This window comes from Sminthopsis crassicaudata, chromosome 1 (genome assembly GCF_048593235.1).
Source record: "Sminthopsis crassicaudata isolate SCR6 chromosome 1, ASM4859323v1, whole genome shotgun sequence".
NCBI lineage: Eukaryota > Metazoa > Chordata > Mammalia > Dasyuromorphia > Dasyuridae > Sminthopsis > Sminthopsis crassicaudata.
In genome coordinates, this window is record NC_133617.1 from 401,383,382 (window position 1) to 401,402,434 (window position 19,053).

At 38.8% G+C, this 19,053-nt stretch overlaps 1 protein-coding gene across 4 annotated transcripts in view; it reads left to right on the forward strand.

The window, feature by feature from the left end:
- The window catches only part of ARHGAP17 (Rho GTPase activating protein 17), a 136,879-nt gene that overhangs the window by 103,720 nt on the left and 14,106 nt on the right, over nt 1-19,053 (forward strand). For 3 of the 4 annotated variants that reach the window (XM_074280040.1, XM_074280041.1, XM_074280039.1), the window contains exons 10-17: nt 6,186-6,313; nt 6,778-6,889; nt 8,008-8,089; nt 9,006-9,086; nt 10,957-11,070; nt 12,160-12,251; nt 12,415-12,568; nt 15,701-15,940. In XM_074280040.1, coding sequence (XP_074136141.1) covers nt 6,186-6,313; nt 6,778-6,889; nt 8,008-8,089; nt 9,006-9,086; nt 10,957-11,070; nt 12,160-12,251; nt 12,415-12,568; nt 15,701-15,940 — 1,003 coding nt within the window. The remainder of the gene's footprint in view (nt 1-6,185; nt 6,314-6,777; nt 6,890-8,007; nt 8,090-9,005; nt 9,087-10,956; nt 11,071-12,159; nt 12,252-12,414; nt 12,569-15,700; nt 15,941-19,053) is intronic. The other variant, XM_074280042.1, reaches the window with a different exon arrangement.

Below are 19,053 nucleotides of genomic sequence, written 5' to 3' on the forward strand. Positions count from 1 at the left end.
GCCTCTGCCCCCTCTGCGGTCTTCTTCTCCTGGCCTCCTATGCATGCAGTCCCTAACAGTAATGCCCCCCTTTCTCCTGGGAAGTGCTGTGCCCAGCATACTTTCATCTCTTGCTATCGCACTCTTGTTCCTCCTAAAAGTAGATTTACCACACTAACAAAACACTTGTTGTCTTTCTGAAGCCTTCGAAGCCTGTTGTTGTTTTTTTTTTTTTGGGGGGGGGAGCACAATGTTATTCTGTCGCCTTTCTGACATACATGAAGGTGTAAGGTGCATTGTCTTTTCCAGAATCTAATAGTTGAGTTGCTACAGTATTTAACCCTAGATTTGAAACTTCCTAAAGATCCTTTTCCAAAAAGTCATCCTAGAATTCTCTGAGTGTTTTGAAAATCAGTGTCACACATCATTACGGCTAGTGAAGGCTCAGCTTCCTGGTAAGAATCAGATCAGAGGCCATTTATTCTGTTTCTGCCTTTATGTGGAGCTTTTTACCCCAAGATTGAAGATCATATCCCCAGTTATGAGGACTTTAGATTTATCTTGATAATTACTTCTGTAAGGGTGTGTGTGTGTATGTGTGTACGCATGGGTATGCGGGGGGGGGGGTGGCCAAAGACAGGCAGACTGAGACAGAGAGCAGATATGAATAAATATGAGCCATCTAAGTTGGTGCTTGGAGTTTACTCATCCTTCAGCCTTAGCTAGAGAGCCATGTTAGTCTCTTGCTTTCCCAACTTTACATCCATTAGGTCTTCACACACCAAACATTTAATGTTCATTTCTTAGCATCCCTATCATAAGAAACTTAGAAACTAGGTCATTTAAGAATTGAGCACAGGCATCCTGGAAATCTCCCAGATCTGTGGGAGAAAGGGCGAGTGGTCAGCCAATAACTCCAAACTGCTCATTCTGGGAGTTTACCATTGACTTTTTATTTCTGTGAGCAAGAAGCTTCAATACAGGCCAGGGGTACATAATAACTTTCCAGAATTTAATAGACAAGCCTAGGTTTTAGCGCTCAGGTGTAGCTTGTTTCTCCTGTTCTAGCTAAACCTGAAGGATGTGCAGCACTGCTTTAATTCCAAGCACCGATTTCAATGGTACATATTTATTTGTACTGTTATTGTTCGGTCATTTCAGTCATGCCTGATTCTTTGTGACCCTGTTTGGGTGTTTTTTTTTTTTGTTTTTTTTGTTTTTGTTTTTTTTGCTAAAGATACTAAAGAAGCTTATCATCTTTCATATTTTACAGTTGAGAAACTGAGGCAAACAGGGTGTAGTAACTTGCCCAGTCACACAGTTAACGAGTGCCTGAGGCTGGATTTGAACTGAACTGTATCTGCCTTCAAGCTCAGAACCTCCACTGCGCCACCTAGCTGCCCTAATTTTACCCATTCTTTATGGCTCAGCTTAAGTTCCACCTCCAACCTTCTCTGACCACTGAAGCTTTAAATGACTCCTTTTTCCTCAAAAATCCTAAGATTACCTACTATTTGTACAGCCCTTTGACTTTCAACGTATGTCCTGTATTGACATCTTTTCCTTTATTTCCCATATTCTTACTAAAATCGGTTTCTTGAGGGACAATAACCAGGCCTTCTTCATCTTGGTTTCTCCCACATCACTTAGAATGATGCCTTGTACACAGTAGACATCCAGTAAATATCATTCAATGATTGAAGTGTCAAAGTATCTTTTTTGGAGAGAGTCCTAGGAAGGATATCTAGATAAAGGAGCATGATCTAAGAGAAAAAAAAAATCTCCAGGTTTTACTTATCCCTAGAACTAGAGAGGGATTTCTGCAGATGCACCATGGAAGATTGAGCTCATGACCCTCAGGTTAGGAGACTGATGCTCTATGGAATCACTTCCATTTGAATTGTCTTAGGAATATTCTAAAGATGACCCAGCAGGCTAAGATACCAGACACTGAGATACTTTCTTAAACTAAACTGCCAAGCATTCCAACACTACTGCAGAAAGCCTGACTCCATTCAGCTGGTCTCATTATTCAAATGCCAAATGTTCACTTGCTTATTCTATGGAGAACTCACACAGGGCAGGGGCTCACATGGTGGATGGAAAAAAGCAATACGAAGACACTGTCAAGGTCTCTCTTAAGAACTTTAGGATTGATTGTATGATTTGAAAGACACAGCAACAGGACCAGCCAACATGGTTCACCCTCATTAGAGAAGGTACTGGTCTCTATGAGCAAAGTAAAAGTCCCTTAGCTTAGAAGAAAAATGAGATGTGCAAAGCTAGAGAAGCCATCCCCACAGATGTTCATAGGGATTATTTGTGTCCAACCTGTGGCAGAGCAGTCCGAGCTTGATTTGATCTGATCAGCCACAGTTAGACACACTATAACTTGAGTCTAACACAGTGATGTCATTCTGATCCTCTTTGATAATGATAGACAAAAACCAAACAAACAAGGAAGAGTTCTGGGGCTGAGTTGCCTAATGAGGGGAAAGTCTTTTCATGGAAAGACCCCTGGCCTTGGAATGAAGAAGTAAGTCATATAATTTCTCTAGACTTCAGTTTCCTTATCTACCAAATGAATCTAAATGTATTTCACTTATTGCATGGAACCTTTGGTAGGAAAGTACTTTGTAAGTGGAATAATTCTTGGATGAACAAGAAGAATATTGGATTATCATTAGTGTCACAGTAGCAACTGGTCCCAGCATTTTCTCCAGGACAATATGAGCAGTCAAAGCTGAGGCTAATTGGAGGGTACTGTTAGGATAGGGGCTTCATAGAATATCCTTTATACCTTCTCATACCCTTATTTTTCTTTGTTTATTCCTTTTCCTCACACTTCTTCATGATGGTTTTCCCTTTTCCCTATCTTTCTGTAGTTAGCATTTGGTAATTAGTTGCGACTTTGTATTTGGGATTTTGTATTTTTGTGAGAAATTATAGTTTTCACATGTATTTGTATTTCTGAGGGTTACTGGGACACTGACTATATAGGAGAGAGGTGAGTGATAGCTTGTGGCTAAAAGATGATGGGGTTTTTTGTTTTGTGTGTGTGTGTGTTTTTTTAATTATCATTACCCAAGTGATCATAATCCAAATTGTAGAGGCATAGCTAAGAAGGATATGAATGCTTTATGCTTCTTCTTCTTCTTCTTCTTTTTTTTTTTTTTTTTTTTTTTTTTTGAGAATAAAGTATTTTTACAGGATCTTTCAGCAATTAGTTCTTGTATCACATAGTTATATATTCCACAAGCTTGTTGTTGAAAACTCTGGTTAGTTTAATACACTTCAACAAATAGAATGAGCATTGTGCTGGAAATGTGGACACAAAAAGGAGAAAGTTTTGGAAATATTTGCTTAGGAATGATGATTGAATTAATGATTGATGATTGGCCTAAGGGAGTAGGAAGACAAAAGCCCTGCACAGAGACTTAAAGGCTGCCTCGCCTTAATTTGCAGAATAATATGGTTTAGGTGGAGGCTGAAAAGGCACAATCATAGGAAAGTCTGAGGAAAACCAGAGGAGGAGAGAGTAGCCTCACCATGGAGCAGACAGCATCTTCAAGAAGGAAAGGAGTGAATGACAGTGTTGAATATCACAGAAAATTGAAGTATCTGAGGATTGAAAGAGACTTTTGGATTGAGCAGATGAGAAATCACTGATAAATTTGGAGAGTCAGGTAGAGAAATTTAAAGCCAGATTACAAGGAATGGAAGGTAAATTAAGGCAAGAATAGATAACTAAGAGTTAGGCTATTAAAGAGAAGATAAAGAAAGGGATGACACCTTGAGGGGAGATCTAGAGGAAGCTCAAGTCCCATATATGTAAAATTCAAGCCTTCAGAACTCTATTTCTGTTGGGGAATTATTTTCGCTCTTATAAGATTTGATAAAGGTGAACCAAAATAAATGTTGTACATCATCTTTTTTTATGATATCTCTTTATTAAATAATAGCTTTTTATTTTCAAAATACATGCAAAGATAGTTTTCAACGTTCAACTTTGCAAAATCTTGTGTTCCTAGTTTTTCTCCTTTCCTTCTCTACACCCCCTCTCCTAGACTGTAAACAATTCACTATAGGTTAAATATGCAATTCTTCTAAACATACTTCCATATTTGTCATGTTGCACACACATAAAAAAATCAGATCAAAAGGGAAGGGGGGGGGAAGTTTTGTAAGATCCCCTCTAGCTCAGTCTTTGATTCTGCTTAAGTGAGACTGAGCAAAAGAACCAAGATTGATGCTTCTTTAAATTTTATGATTTACTTGCCCACAGTAGGATCCGGATTGAGACAGATGTTTCCTCAAACTGGAAAGCTGGTGCTAAGTTTTTTTCTAGAGAAAAAAGGGCTAATGTTTTTCGACCCAAACTAGATCAATGGACAAAATTGTACTCCAAGTTATAGTGAATTAAAAATCGAGCCAGAACTGGTTTTCTGATCTCAGTTCCAACTTTGGTTTTCCTCGCTTCTGCATTTTTCTGGTCTGAGGGTCTGTCCTTGTCCTTTCTTATTTCTACTTTCTTCTCTTGCAATGACCTTCACCTCCATAAATAAAGTCCCACATCTATGCAAATGATTTCCCCCACCACAGTCTTTCTCCCTGGCTGTTCAAACATAACCTCCCCATGTTATAGATCTGTATCCTCAAGTTTCTCTAGAACTTCTTCAGCCAGATGTCCCATCAGTTAATCAGCAAACATTTATCAAGTGCCTTCTGTGTGTTAGGACTCTGCTAGGTGCTGAGGGTACAGACACAGACAGCCTTGATACCAAGGAGTTTACTATCAAGGAGAACAATATGCACCTTAACTTGCAATTGTCCCAAGCAGAGCTCATTTTTCTTTTCCCTTAAACTAGCATTTTTGCCTGTGCTACCCACTAGTTCATGAGATATGAAGGCTTATAATCTTCGATTTATTTCCTCTTCCCTTACCACCTCCATCCATTCAATTACTATAGCCCATCAAATCCACCTCCACCACATCTCTGACATCTAGACCTTCTCAATTCCCCTTGCTGTCACCACTCTTATTACCATGCCCTTGGACTGCTGAAGTTACCTCTTTAAATTCTTACTCTTTCTACTTTCTCTCTCCTTTAATCTGTCCTTCAGTTGCTGCAGGACTTATTTTCCATATGTGTAAGTTTGGCCTTATCACTCCTCTTCCCAGAAGTCATCAGTGGCTCTATATCTCCTGGAGTCAGGTCAAAACTCCTTATGGCATTTGAATTTGGTCCCACCCCTCCTCCCTTTCTAGCTTCATCTCCTTCCACACATTACATGCTCTAGCTAAACCAGACTATTCTATCCAAATCTGGCTTCATATTTGCATTCCATTCTTACATTTTTTCTTTGTGCTTCTGTTCCATCTGTTCTTTGTTCCTAGAATGTCTTTTTGTCACCCATTTTGCCTGCTGAATTTCTGGCTGTTCTGTAAAGTCTAACTCAAATGCTATCAGTTATGTGACTCTTTCCTGATCCCACCTGCTCACCCTAGTCTTAAATAGCTGTTTGTATTGTAACTTTTTCATTTAACTTAACATCATATGTTTTATGTATCCATCTGGTCTATAAGTTCTAAGAGGAGCAGACCATGACCAATTTAAACGCTTTCTTTAAAAGGACCTAGGACCAAGAATAGTGTCTTGCATGCAATAGTTACTTAATGAATGTTTTTTGTTTTTTATTTTCCCCACACTAGGCAAACTAAACTTCCAACTTGCTGCTAGCCCTAGCTGGTGCATAATGAGAACAGAGGGCAGTTCTAATGGAACAGGGACACTATAATTCCAATAAGAAAGATGCAGAAATGGATAAGATAGCACTGTCTTCAAGGAACTTGAAGTCTTGTTAGAAGACAAGCTTGGATATAAAATATCCAGAATACAAAAAAATTGAATATAATTGAATTTTAAAAGTATAAGCTTCTCTTTTGAAAGGGGGGGGGAAACCATGGGCAATGTAAGTCTTCTGAGGAGGGTAGAGTGAAGTGAGAGAAAGCTTAATGAATGAAGTGGCCTCTAAGCTAATCTTTCAGAGACTAGTAGGATCTCAGCTACTAAAACGTTTTTGTTTTTGTTTTTTTCCTAACTACATCCTACTAATTTCTTGAAGTTCCATCTCTGGTGGTAGGGAAAACAGATGGATTTGTGAAGATATGAATTATTGTCTTCCTAAATGTTATGCTGCTATAGATAAATGGGCAGAAAAGCCTGCCTTTGGAACGCCATTAGAAGAACATCTGAAACGGAGTGGGCGGGACATTGCACTACCCATCGAAGCCTGTGTAATGCTGCTCTTAGAAACTGGCATGAAGGAAGAGGTATGTGACTTCCCTCAGATACTGCCCAGAGTACTCTTGCCCCTTCCCTGTTCCTACCTCCCCTTCTATTCTCTCTATCTCTTTCTTCTTTGACTTTAGGAACAAAGACTGATGAGTACATTAACAAATGCTCCATTCTTTGGTTTTAAGTGTGCCCTTTTAATTATATAATCTTGGAAAGTCCTTTCCCCTTTTAGACCCTCAGTTTTCTTCTTTTAAACTGAAGGAGATAGTTCTTAAAAGCCCATCTGGTTCTAAAGTCCTCTGTTCTAGGGTTCCCTCATAAGACTCTTCTGAGGTCTTCTGTTCTCAGTTTTCTTTCAGCTCTGAAATCTTATCTTCCTAGTCTCCTTCCAGTACTGCCTTTCCAAGTTCTGAACTGCCTTCCAGGTTTGACATTGCATGTTCTCGCCGGTCCTTTCAGCTTTGACTCTTTATGCTTCTATGATTGTTGTTTTATATAGGGCCTTTTCAGAATTGGGGCTGGAGCTTCCAAGTTAAAGAAGCTAAAAGCTGCCTTAGACTGTTCTACATCTCAACTGGATGAATTTTATTCAGACCCACATGCTGTTGCAGGTAAACAGTTACCATCTCACTAGTGTAATACATCCTTAGCTTTGGAAGTCTGGTAAAGCTTCTGAACCTCTTCTGATAGTCCTCTTTTTAAAAGTGTAAAATAAAATATATAATATTACAAAAGGAACCAATTATACTGAAATTCACTTATCAAAATAATTTTTAAAAAATCACAGACTTCAAGTTAAGAACACTGGGCTAAGTGATGGCAGATGGTTGACATAGTCTTGGACCATGCTTGAGAACAGATCAGAGTACCCATTTAAACAGTAAAATTTATGTTCAATGTAAAATTGACATTTTCTCCTGGCCAGATATCCTGGGATTCCAGGAAAGAGTTTGCTTGAGCTTATACATCTTATCTGGTTACTTTGTAAAAATTATGATAGTATTGCTAACTATACATTTTTCCCCATTGGGAAGGCAGTGGGATAATGGGGAGAGTACTAGACCCAGAGTCAGAGACCAGGAGGCACAAGCCTTAATTTTGGGACACCTGTGTGACCTTGGCAGACTATTTTACATTATTGTTTGCTTTCTCATATGAAAAGTGGATACATAAATGAATAAATCAACAAACAAGCACTTCTTGAACACCTAATCCAAAATCATACGGTAGGAACTGTTGGATTTTGGAAATACAAATGGAAAAGATAGTCCTTGGACATTGTAATAGGGTACCTCACAGAGTAGGATGAAGAAGGTAAATGAAAAAAGGATCTTGTATCTTATGCTAATAGTTGTTATACTGTTTCCTCTGCCAGAAGTGTGGATCTTCTTGGAGAAATTATTGTCTCTTAGAAGCTGTATTTGCAGTGTGTGGAATTTCTACTGCTCCCTCAACATGTTTTCAGGGGAAGAGAGGTTCTATTTTACAAACTTTGGGGGTTTTCTCTCCTTCCCACACTCATTATGTTTTCCTTTTGTTTTAGAAAGAAGCAAAGTAGTCAGAGTACTTCAAAGTTGTGGGTTTTTTTGTTTGTTTGTTTGTTTGTTTTTGTAAGGAAGCTTCACATTGGTATTATGTTTGTCTATCTGTGTGTCTGTGTCTTTGTTTATATATACAAATATATATTTATAAACTCATATACACACTTGAGAAATTGATGTCATTTCAGGTGCCTTGAAGTCATATTTACGGGAATTACCTGAACCTTTAATGACTTTTAATCTTTATGAAGAATGGACAAAAGTGGCTAGGTAAGGTGATGGAGAATTGATTCCTGATTAGTTGGGAGAGTCCTGGACTTTGAGTCAGAAGAGCTGGTTTTTTTGAATCCTGACTCTGATACTAGCTATGTTGCCTTGGGCAAGACCTACAACCTCTGTGAACTCCATTGTCTTTAACTATAAAATATACCTATTATCTCACAGGATTGTAAAGAAAGTGAATTTTAAACTTAAAAGCTCTAAAGAAATCTAAGATTTTATTATCATTAGTAAGTAAACCTAACTAAAGATTACCTTCTCAGATCCTCACAACATAATCCCACCATCCCTTTACTTTTTTGACGATGATTTATAAAAAAAATCAGTGTTTTAATACAAACTCTAATACTTAGGAGTTATGCGCAAGTTTTAATTTTTCCGAGCCACAACTTCCTCATTTCTAAAATGAGAAAACCACCTTAAGAATTGTAAGGAAGCAGCTTTATAAAACTTCAAGTATCTTGTAAACATGAGCTGTCCTTGTTAGTATCAATTAGTACACATTTATTAAGTGCCTGCTGTATATTGGATTCTGTACTAAATTCCGGAATACAAAAAGAGGCAAAAGATGATCTCTGTCTTCAAGGAGCTTAGAATTAAATGGAGACACCATGTAATGAAATATATAAAAAGCAAAACTTTTGTATAAGATGAATCGAAAATAAGGGGGAGGTAAGCCCCAGAATTAAAAAGGGTTGGAAAAGGCTCCTGTGGGAGGTAGGATTTTAATTGAGATGGAAAAGAAGCCAGGGACTTCATTAGTTGGAGCAGAGGAGGGAGAGTGCCACGGGCGTGGAGGACAGCCAGAGAGAATGCCTGGAGCCAAGAGATGGAGTGTCTTGTTCATATCACTTTAATCAAAGTATATTTTGATGAATTTCACAAAATATGAAATTTTTTGCTTCAGTGTGCAGGACCAGGATAAAAAACTTCAAGATTTGTGGAGCATATGCCAGAAGTTGCCAAAGCCAAATTTTGCCAATTTCAGGTTTGTATCATTGCTCTTTTTCACTGTGATCTAGTTTCCCCTTAGTAAAAATGGCAACCGAGTAAAGACAGTTCTCAGCCCTTTGAAATATTAGGGACAGTGCTTTCATCACAGGAATCTCACTCTTACTGTTGTTATTCATAATGCTGTTTGGTGTCAAGAAGATTTGACCTGAAAATGGTGGTCAGCTGAATTTTCTGCTTAACTGTGAGTTAATCAGTTCATTGAGTGGTTTGCTGATGGGTGAGAAGGGTGTTCCAGTTGAGAAAATAGTGATTTTGCCTTTCAACTTTCAACACATTCAACTTATTTATTCTAATTCACCACACTTCATTAATTCATTCATTTTTTATCAGGGAACATCTTCAGTACATTAGATAATCCCATCTGCTTCAGGTCAATACACTTTATTTTGTTTGAAAATTTCCATTTTTATAATGTATGAATTTTATTAATAGGCATAAATATTCAAAGACACCAAGAAAAACAAAAAAGAATCTTGCATAAGAAACTGTGATCTTTGCTACTTGGGTCAGCACAATAGGAAAGAGGATGTGGTAAAGAATAGTGGCCTAGAGATCAAGCCACCTGGCTCTGTGTTCTGTTGCCATCTGAAGTAGACAAGGCCCCTAAAAATACTAGATTACATGATCTTGTAAGGGTCTAGTACTGGCTCTGTTTGTCTGTGTTCCTTTTAGGCTCTTGTATCTATTTCCCCAGGTAATGGATTATAGATCAAAAAGTGTAGACAAACAATAAACCTAGTGGAAAGAAAAAAGTTATCTAAGTTTTTGCAAAAGTCCTCACAAAGAACAAGCATTAAAAATAAATTGCAGCTAGAAATGTTTCAAACTGACTAATAGTCTTAAAAAATAATGGTTCAATTAGAAAATATTTTATTAAATGCTTGGCAGTTGTCAATGCTGTAAAATTACCCATGCATGTATCTTGTAAATAAAAAGCTATATAAAAAAATAAATAAGTAAAAATTCTAAACAATAAAAAAAGAAAAAAAATATTTTATTAAAATAACCCCATTGAAAAATACAGTTGTAAAAGTGTAAATTGCATTTCTCTCTTCTAGTTGGCTTTATTCTTCTATTAGCTGTATTATATTATAATTTTAAAAGTTACAGAATGATGCTTTTCTATGTCACAGTAAGAAATAAAATTCTAATGGCTATAAGTATGTTTTGCTTTATAAAGCAAACAAACACTCCTATTTAAAATCCAGAACATTTTGCTGTTTCCTACATCAATTAAGTTGTATATTTTCCCCTTTTAATTAATTTAACAACCCTGGCTTGGACTTTGAATGTCTGTGTCTCTTATGTCCTTAAAAGTTTGATGCTGAGGACTTGCAAATTTTCCTCAGCAGATGAGAATTGGACCTTTTCTCCTCTTCTCTTCTGTTCCCCTCCCTTCTCTCCTTTCCTTTCCCTCCTCTTCTCTTCCCTCCTTCCCCTTCTCTCCTCTTTTTCCTTCCTCCTCTCCCTTTTTCCTACTCTCCTCATCCTTTTACCCTGTCCATTCCCTCTTTCCCTTCTTTTCTTTCTCCCTTTGGTATTGCTTTGTTGGGGAATGCTACTTGTAGCCACATCATTTTAATCAATGAGGAGGGAGGGACACAACCAAGAAGAAAGTTGTGCCTTTATCTTAGAACAGATTCAGGCAGCCTGAGGTTCTTTTTCAGTAGATATTTGAAAATCTTTGACAGTAATCTCCTTTAAGTGGAAATCTAGCCTGTCTTTTCCACAAAAATTATCTTTATCACTTAAGACACTTGAATATCTAGTCAAATCATGCTTTACTGTTTAGATCCCACCTACTGAAGTGTCCATCTGACCATAGGTGCATCTTTCCTCGGCAGGTATCTGATCAAGTTCCTAGCAAAGCTTGCACAAACCAGTGATGTTAACAAGATGACTCCCAGCAACATTGCAATAGTGTTGGGTCCTAACCTGCTCTGGGCCAAAACTGAAGGGTAAGTGACTATTCCCCTCAAGCCTTGTGCTCCCTTGTGTCTTTACTTCACAAAGATGGATGTCAAACTGGAAATTCAAAATCTAGTTCAACAGGTTCCCAGGAGGTGGTGGGATCTGTTGCCCCCTTATACACAGTACCCACTGGAGTAGCGCACACTCTCCCGCCAACTGGATGCTGGATGCTCTGCACTTTCCTCTCTGCCACCTCACTAACAGGCATCCTGGCTCAAGTTTCAGCTCTGCTTACGCATTCTGGGCTCTGGAAGCCTAGGAATCTCAGGCCCTCGTGTCCGTTTCCTCACTTCCTCCTCCCTGCCTAGCACCTTTGCACTCTGACATCTGATTCCATCATTTCACTCAAACTGCTCTCTTTAAAGTTAACAAGTATCACTTAACTCATAAGCCCTATGACCTATTTTTTCAGGGTCCATTCTGCTTTACCTGCCTGCAGCTTTTAACGTTGTCACCTTCTCCTCCTGGACACTATATGCTGCTTGTGGTCCTCTCCTCCCTTGCTTCTCTTCCACCTCGAATTTCCTTTGCTTCTTCATCCTCCTCTTCCTGGTCTCTGAAAGTGAGCAACCCCCAAGGCTGTGTCCTGAGCCTCTTTGCTTCTCTTCTCCTTTGCGTTCCTCCTTCCCACAAATTCTACAGAAAATATCTACCTAATATACTAGAGGCTTCCTCTAGTTGCCATTCATTCTTTAATTTATTAATTTAGAAGATATTAAGCTTATGTCAAGTCTTGTTCTAGACTCCTGAGGAGACGCAGATTTCTCTCTCCTCCCCAAGCTTCAGGCTTGAAGCTTCAGGCTGTCTGTCTCCCTATGCACATAGATCAGTGTAATAGAGAGCATGTAGTAACATAGATGTGAAACAGGAGCCCACTCAAAGGTGTTGCTCCCTATTACCTCTCTCCTTTAGAAGGGGGAGTTGGCCCAGCGCTGCATGGATTTAACATTTTCACTGCCTGCCTAGAACTTTTTTCTCCTTTTTGAATTATTGGCATGAGATGCAGGGATGAATACACCCAGCATTGTATTCCTTATTCATCTGAAACACGTGAGCTTCTTACATTTCCTTCGTAGATCTCTTGCAGACATGGCAGCAGCAACATCCGTTCATGTGGTTGCAGTAATTGAGCCAATAATTCAGCATGCCGACTGGTTCTTTCCTGAAGGTAAAGATTTCCTGTGGGGGAGGGGTGGGACAAACACCAGCTCTGTCCCATATGGTTCTCCAGGCAGGGGGGGGGGGGGGGCTGGGGGCCTGGACAATTGTAGAGACCTTTGTGTCAGGGCCATGTACCTTAATTAATTTATTCCTGGATTTTTTTTCTGCAGAGGTGGATTTTAATGTGTCAGGAGCATTTGTAGGTCCAGCCTCGAACTCAAATCATTTATCCCACCCTGGGAATGACTATGACACCGGCACTCTGGAAAGGAAGAGGCCAGCCAGCATGGCAGTGATGGAAGGAGACTTGCTCAAGAAGGAGGGGTAGGTTGAGCATAAGCTCTCTTTTTCAATTAAGAGCAGATTTGTCAGGTCATAATCAGGTATAAATACTACTAAATGTAACAGATTTTAACCATTTAAAGAATTGTAGTCCTAGTTTGGAATCATTGAGTCTGAAGATTTGAAAAGGGTCTTAGAAGTGCTATCTCCCATCCTGTGCATGCTTGCCATCCCTGCCATCTGACATAATTTGGAAATTCTTCCATACTGTCTGGTTGCTAAGGGTGGTGCTTGTTCTGACATGGTCAGAAAAGGACTCCAATAAATAAGCAGATTACTGCCCAGTCTCAGGCCCTTCTTACTTCTTTTTCTCCCCTGAACATATTACATATGATACTTTTTAAGTTGTAAAATAAAAAAAAAAATTTTTTTTGTAGTTTATGTTAAGTAAAAGTTGGGAGTCTAAGAACATTAAAAATGTTTTCTTGTATCTCTAAAAATAATTTCTTTGAGAATTAATTTTTAAAACTTTTGGAATTGTAATTTGGTTGATTTATATATTCTTCATTTTCATTTAAGAAGATACTGCTTTTGATTTCCATGTAGTTTATTTTTTATATATCTCAAATTATCTTTATTTTCTTCTTTCCTATCTCCTGTTGGCTTTTTAGAAAATAAAATTTTATTGGTAATTTATTTTTGTATTACCTCTTCCCTTTTTTCTCTTCTTGCTTAAAAAAAGACTTGAATTTTAAAATTTAAGATTCACCATGAAACACCAACCATTTTAACTTATTTTTGCACCAATTTCTTTTTAAAATGAACTTTTGTTTATGAGATGCGGTTTTTTTTTTTTTCACACTTCATGTAATCTTTCATTAGAATTTTTTGGTAGGCTATTCATTCACATTCACTCTTCATTTTATATGATTAATAGTGGTCACTATGTACTCTTCTTTGGGTTGTACTTTTTTTTTTTTTGCATTATTTCACAAAAATGTCTTCCTTTTCTATTGTACTTGTCCTGTCTTTATTGCCTTATAATATAATAAAGCTATTTTATCATTTTCCTATTATTATGCTTTTAGGCTGCTTCAGTTCCCCCACAAAATTTGTTTTTTTCAATAACACATAAAGTATCAGTAACAGCATTTGAAAAAAAATTCTTTTTAGAAATTCAGGATATATTTGCAAGAATAGAATTCTTGGGTCCAAGGCGTGCATGTGTGTGTGTGTGTGTGTGTGTGTGTGTGTGTTTTTAAAAAAAATATTTACAGCCTCTGCAAAGTGTCTTTTTAAAAGATTTTATTAATTTGAATTTTCCCTGCAATTAATGCATCCAGTCTTGTTACTTTTAATTATTATTGCTAATTTGATGAGTTTGAGATGGACACCTCAAATTGGTTTTAATTTGCATCTCTGGCTATTATTGAGAACTTTTTCAGATATTTACAAACAATTTGTGTTTCCCTTTTTGAAAATTTACTATGTATTTGAAAATTCTTAATCCATATGATGTTTTTAGTATGTAATAAGAATATAGCTTCTATTTTCAAGTTTGAATTCACATTTTATGTATTTAGGTGCTGTTATTTTTTATCTTTGAGTTAAGATTATTTTCTTTCTTATTCTCCTTTTCTGTCGTCCTTCCTTTCACCCATCCTCTCCATGGTTAGACAAATTTGAAGATTAGTTGCATGTCTAGGACTCTTGACATTGAGATTAATGTTGCTTTAAAACTACAACTACTATTATAGGAGAGCATGCAGAATATTGAGAAGAGTTTGAATCTGACCTGTGATTTCACTAATAAAGAGGAATTCTTCATGAGGAACTCCCTTACTAACACAAATTGGCATCTACTCTGTGACTTAGTCCTTGTCAGAGACTCTGGGATGTTAAATGACTTTTCCAGGATCAATATGCCATTATGTTTCCAAAGCAAAGATTGAACCCATGTCTTTCTCTTTGAGATTCTGGCTCTCTACATTTTATAGAGAGCCATATATAGTGTCCATACTAGTGTCCCAATAATGCTAAATATGCCTTGGCTTTGGATGGGCTGAAATCTATTGACTTTGTCTTTAACACAAATACTACCCAAATGTATATTACTGAAAATAGGATCCTTCTTAAAACCAAGTGCTAAGCTTGTTTGAGATAACTATGATTCCAGAAAGATGCTCTATTTATAGAGGAAGAAGGTGCTTTGTCTTTCATCTAATACAGATTTAACATGTAAAGACAGACCTTACAGCTCTGTCCTCACTGCTAAGTCTTGTTAAGAAAAAAGCTTATTATTAAAAACATTCCAAGATATAAATCTTTTCTTGGGTAACAATGAGATATAATGCTTATTTGGATTACATGTAGATGCTCTTATATACAATTTATGATCCAGGTGGGTTTCCCTACTCTGGCACCTCCTTGTAGAACCATAGCTCACTTGTTTTAATTCAAGTGTTGTTGACAAAATCATAGAATTTCAGAGATAAAGTATAGTCACATCTGGGCATGAAGCATGAGTCTCATCTATAGCACCCTCAGTAAGTGGTCACTCACTTTGAATACTTACAGGGACAGAAAGCTTCCCCCCTTCCAAGGCATCCCGTTCCCTTTTTGGAGAGTTCCAGATCTTCTCCCATGGCTGGAGCAGAAATCTTTCATCCTATAATTTCTATTCTTGAGTCTTGATTTTTCCTTTAGAGCTGTACTAAATAAGTCTAATTCTTTTTTTCACAGGAGAACCCCTCAGATAACTTGGGAACAGTTGTTTCCCCCCAAATCTTTTCTTCTTCCTGCTAAAAAGTCTTAGCTTCTTCACCCAGTATCCATGGACCATGATTTCAAAAGTCTAAGCCACTGTGGGGAGGGGGGAGCAGAGACCCCTGCATGCTATTGACAAGGACGTGACTGGGGCCCTTTATTTCTCGGTCTCCTCAGTCCTTGCACAGGTGGAGGTGACAGTGTCTCATGCCACTGTGCGCCCCCCCTCGGTGCTGGCTGTTCAGGTGGCTCAGCGTCTTTGTGCGCATGTCACGGTGCGGCTCGGTGGGGGCCGGCGTGGCTTCGCAGCACTCTGGGCAACAAGGCTCGCTGTGCTCCCCGGCGGACTGAGCGCGGCTTTGGCGGGGTTGGCTTGCGTGGTGTGTTGACTCTCTCTTCTTTCTGTAGCTTTGGTGTGAAGCTTATGGACTTCCAGGCCAGTCGGCGATGTGGCACACTCAATAGAAAGCACACCTCCCCCGCTTTCCACCCGCCCCTCCCGCCCACGGAGGGCAGCGCCCTGGCTCCCCCAGCCTCAGAGCCAGCCTTCCACGGCTCTGGGGCTGAAAACAGTGCAGGGGCTGTGGCTTTTCCCACCTCTGTGGCCTTACCTGAGCCAGGGTCCAGTCAAGGGAATGATGACGGCAGGTAAGGAGGCTGGCTCCCACTGGCAGGTCTTCCCCAATAGCCTCAACCTTTTAAAATGGTCTTGAACCCTGCCTTCTAGCAGGATAGGATTTTAGAGTTAAAAGGTACCTTCAAGACTGCCTGGTCTCCACCCACCCCCATTTTATAGATTTAAAGGTGAGGGTGCAGGCAGGTTAAAGGGTTTTTACTCAAAGATACGCAGGTAATAAGTTTCAGAGACAAAATTTCAGCTCACATCGTTTTACTCCAAACCTTGTGCCCTCTCTACTAGACATGGCCAAAGGTATGAGGGACTTAAGATGCTAGAACCTGTAATACCAGAACTAGAAGGACCCTAATACAACCTACTCATTTTCCATGAGGAAACGTCAGCCCAAAAGTGGGAGAATGGCCTGTCTAAGGTCGCTTACTGAGGAAATAGAGCTACAAGAAGAAACTAGGTCTCTTGTCTCCTAATCCACTTTCATTATTACACAATATAATTAATAGTTGTGTTTCCTGATATAAAGTCTTTGAAATTTGAAACTCAATTATTCCTGACCCCAAAACTTGTTAAAAAAAAAAAAAAAAAAAAATTTTTTTTTTTGGTTGGTGATATTTTTCAGATTAAACATTCTCCATTAATAGATCATCATGAAAGGTCTAGGAACTTTGAGAGATTTAATTTTAGACTTCATTTACATAGATTCAGTTCTGAGAATAGATTTCTGCCCCAATAATTACGTAGGATAATTGATGTACTACCAAGAATAATTGATAGCATAGTACAGAAAGGTCCCAATGTGCCACCCGAAGCAAATTGTTTAGAGAGGCTGTGGGAGAAGTAAGAATACTAGCTGGCCAAGAATCGGGTTGTCCACATCTGCTTTTGGCTGAATCTCTAACTTGCATGAGGCAGGCCAGTGTTAGTGTCCGTGTCTTGAGTCTATCTTTGGAGAGATTAAAGGGAGGGCTAATCAGGACAAGTGATTGACAAAATAGCAGCATGCTAGAGGAGCACAGATTTGGAGCCTAGATGGACCTTGGAGTTTTCCCAGGCTGTTGCCCTCATTCCCCAGATGAAGAGCAGGCCTGTAAGGGTCACACCTGGCCCAGGGTCACACCTGGCCCACGGCCGCACACATGCATACTGAGTTGCGACAGTTAGGATTCGAGCTCAGCTCCCCTGACTCCAAACCCACTGCTGTTTCCCAGTATCCCTGTAGCTGATATAAGGAATTACTATTTAAATATACATCTTACTTCTGGTTTACAGTGAAAATGACGAAAGTACCAAAATGACATGTTTATCTCATGATATTTTCTCAGAATTCGTCTTTATTGACGAACCTTCAACATTTGGCACACTGGCCACCTTCATACCCTCTCTGTTTCTCTTATGGCCTGTTTGATCCTTTGTCCTCAGCGTTCTTCCTGACTCTTCATTGCCCTTCTCGTGCCTGCCAAGGGAGACGCAGCCCAAGGTTCTGCCTGGGCCCTCCTCTCTTTCTGGGCTCTCTTCTGGGAGTCTGTCCGTGACTCCCCAGATTTGTAGCACCAACTCTTGTTTCCCTGCTGAATTTCCATCCTGAATTACTTGTTCTAGTGTGATTGTCCTTTTTGGCCCTGATTGCTTCTCCCTTATATGTCCCACACAGAGTGTACATCAATCATTTCATCACTAGGAAACCATTATTTGTTGTAGGATTAAATCAATGCTAAACTAGATTTAACCATTGTCTCCTCAATCCCACTCAGTACCTTATTTCAAGTTCTGGCCCATAACATCTCCTTATAAGATCAGATCAGTCATACTGAACCATGCTAAATTAGATAACTATTGTCTCATCAATTCTACTGATTTAGTATCTGGTAAAAAGCCTTTGTTTCAAGTCCAGAGTTCTGGCCCCATAACTTGTCAGACATTCAAATCAAAACAGATTTTTGTCATCCTCATTCCCAATTCCGCTGAACTTCTCTATCTATCAAAATCATCATCATCCTTCCAGGCTTCTCTTCCTCTGCATACATTCACTACTTCTGAAAAAGGCCTTTAGTACCTTTTATTGGTCTCTTCCCATTTAAGTCTATACTTCACAAAATTGTTAAAAATTTAGATCTGACTTTATGTCTGTCTGTTTCTCTCTGAGAAGTCTCTGGCAGACTTGTTCCTCTCTTAGACACATGCTTCAGTATATGCTAGTGACTCCATTCTCAAATATAAACTTCTTTGTTTGACATCCCAAGCTCTTCCAAAACCTGGCCAAGTCCCGTTTTCTCAATATTTGTACATTTTTCTCTTCCCTCTCACCAACCTTGTCCCTCCCCATGCATGCCACAGTACAGCCACATTTCTGTTCTTCACATCTTGTTCTCTCTCCCCATTCCTTTTACACTGCCAGTCTCTCAGGCCTGGAGCCTGCCCCTCCTTCACCTCTGCTTCCTGGTTTTTCAAGAGTCAACTGAAGTACTATCTTTTTCACAAGAGACCTTTCTTGGTTTCCTCTAAGGTTCCCTTCTATCTGCATCATATAAATCCCATGTTACTTATGTAGATTGTCTCCCCTATTAGAACGTAAGCTCCTGGGGAGGGGAGGGACTGTTTGGCTTTTGTCTTTGCATCCCCACCACTTAGCATGCTTATATTTGTTATTTTATCATTATCATGGTATTCTTATTATCACTGTTAAACAACGTAGATTTTCTATTATTATCATTTTTATTAATATCAAGACCATTGTTAATATAATGATCATCTTGGTATTTATTTTCCATGTAAACCATCAATAATATGTATATTAATATTATTAACAGTAATAACTGATTGTACAACATTTTCTGGTTGCAAAGTAATTTTGCTTCTCCTGGTTTATGTAATCCTTACAATCATGCTGTAAGGAACATAGCACCGAGATATCTCCCAACTTTCAGACAAGCTCCTGAAACCTCAAGAAGTAATGATATTGACTCAAGGTTGTATAGAAACTAATAAGTGGTCAAACCGATACAGATCCAGGTGGTCTTACTCCTAGTCCAGTGTTCTTTCTATTATTGGACTGATGCAGCACTAAATGAAGTGAATGTCCTCCAGCTTCAGATGGCACAGAATCATTCCTTCATCTTTGTATCCCACA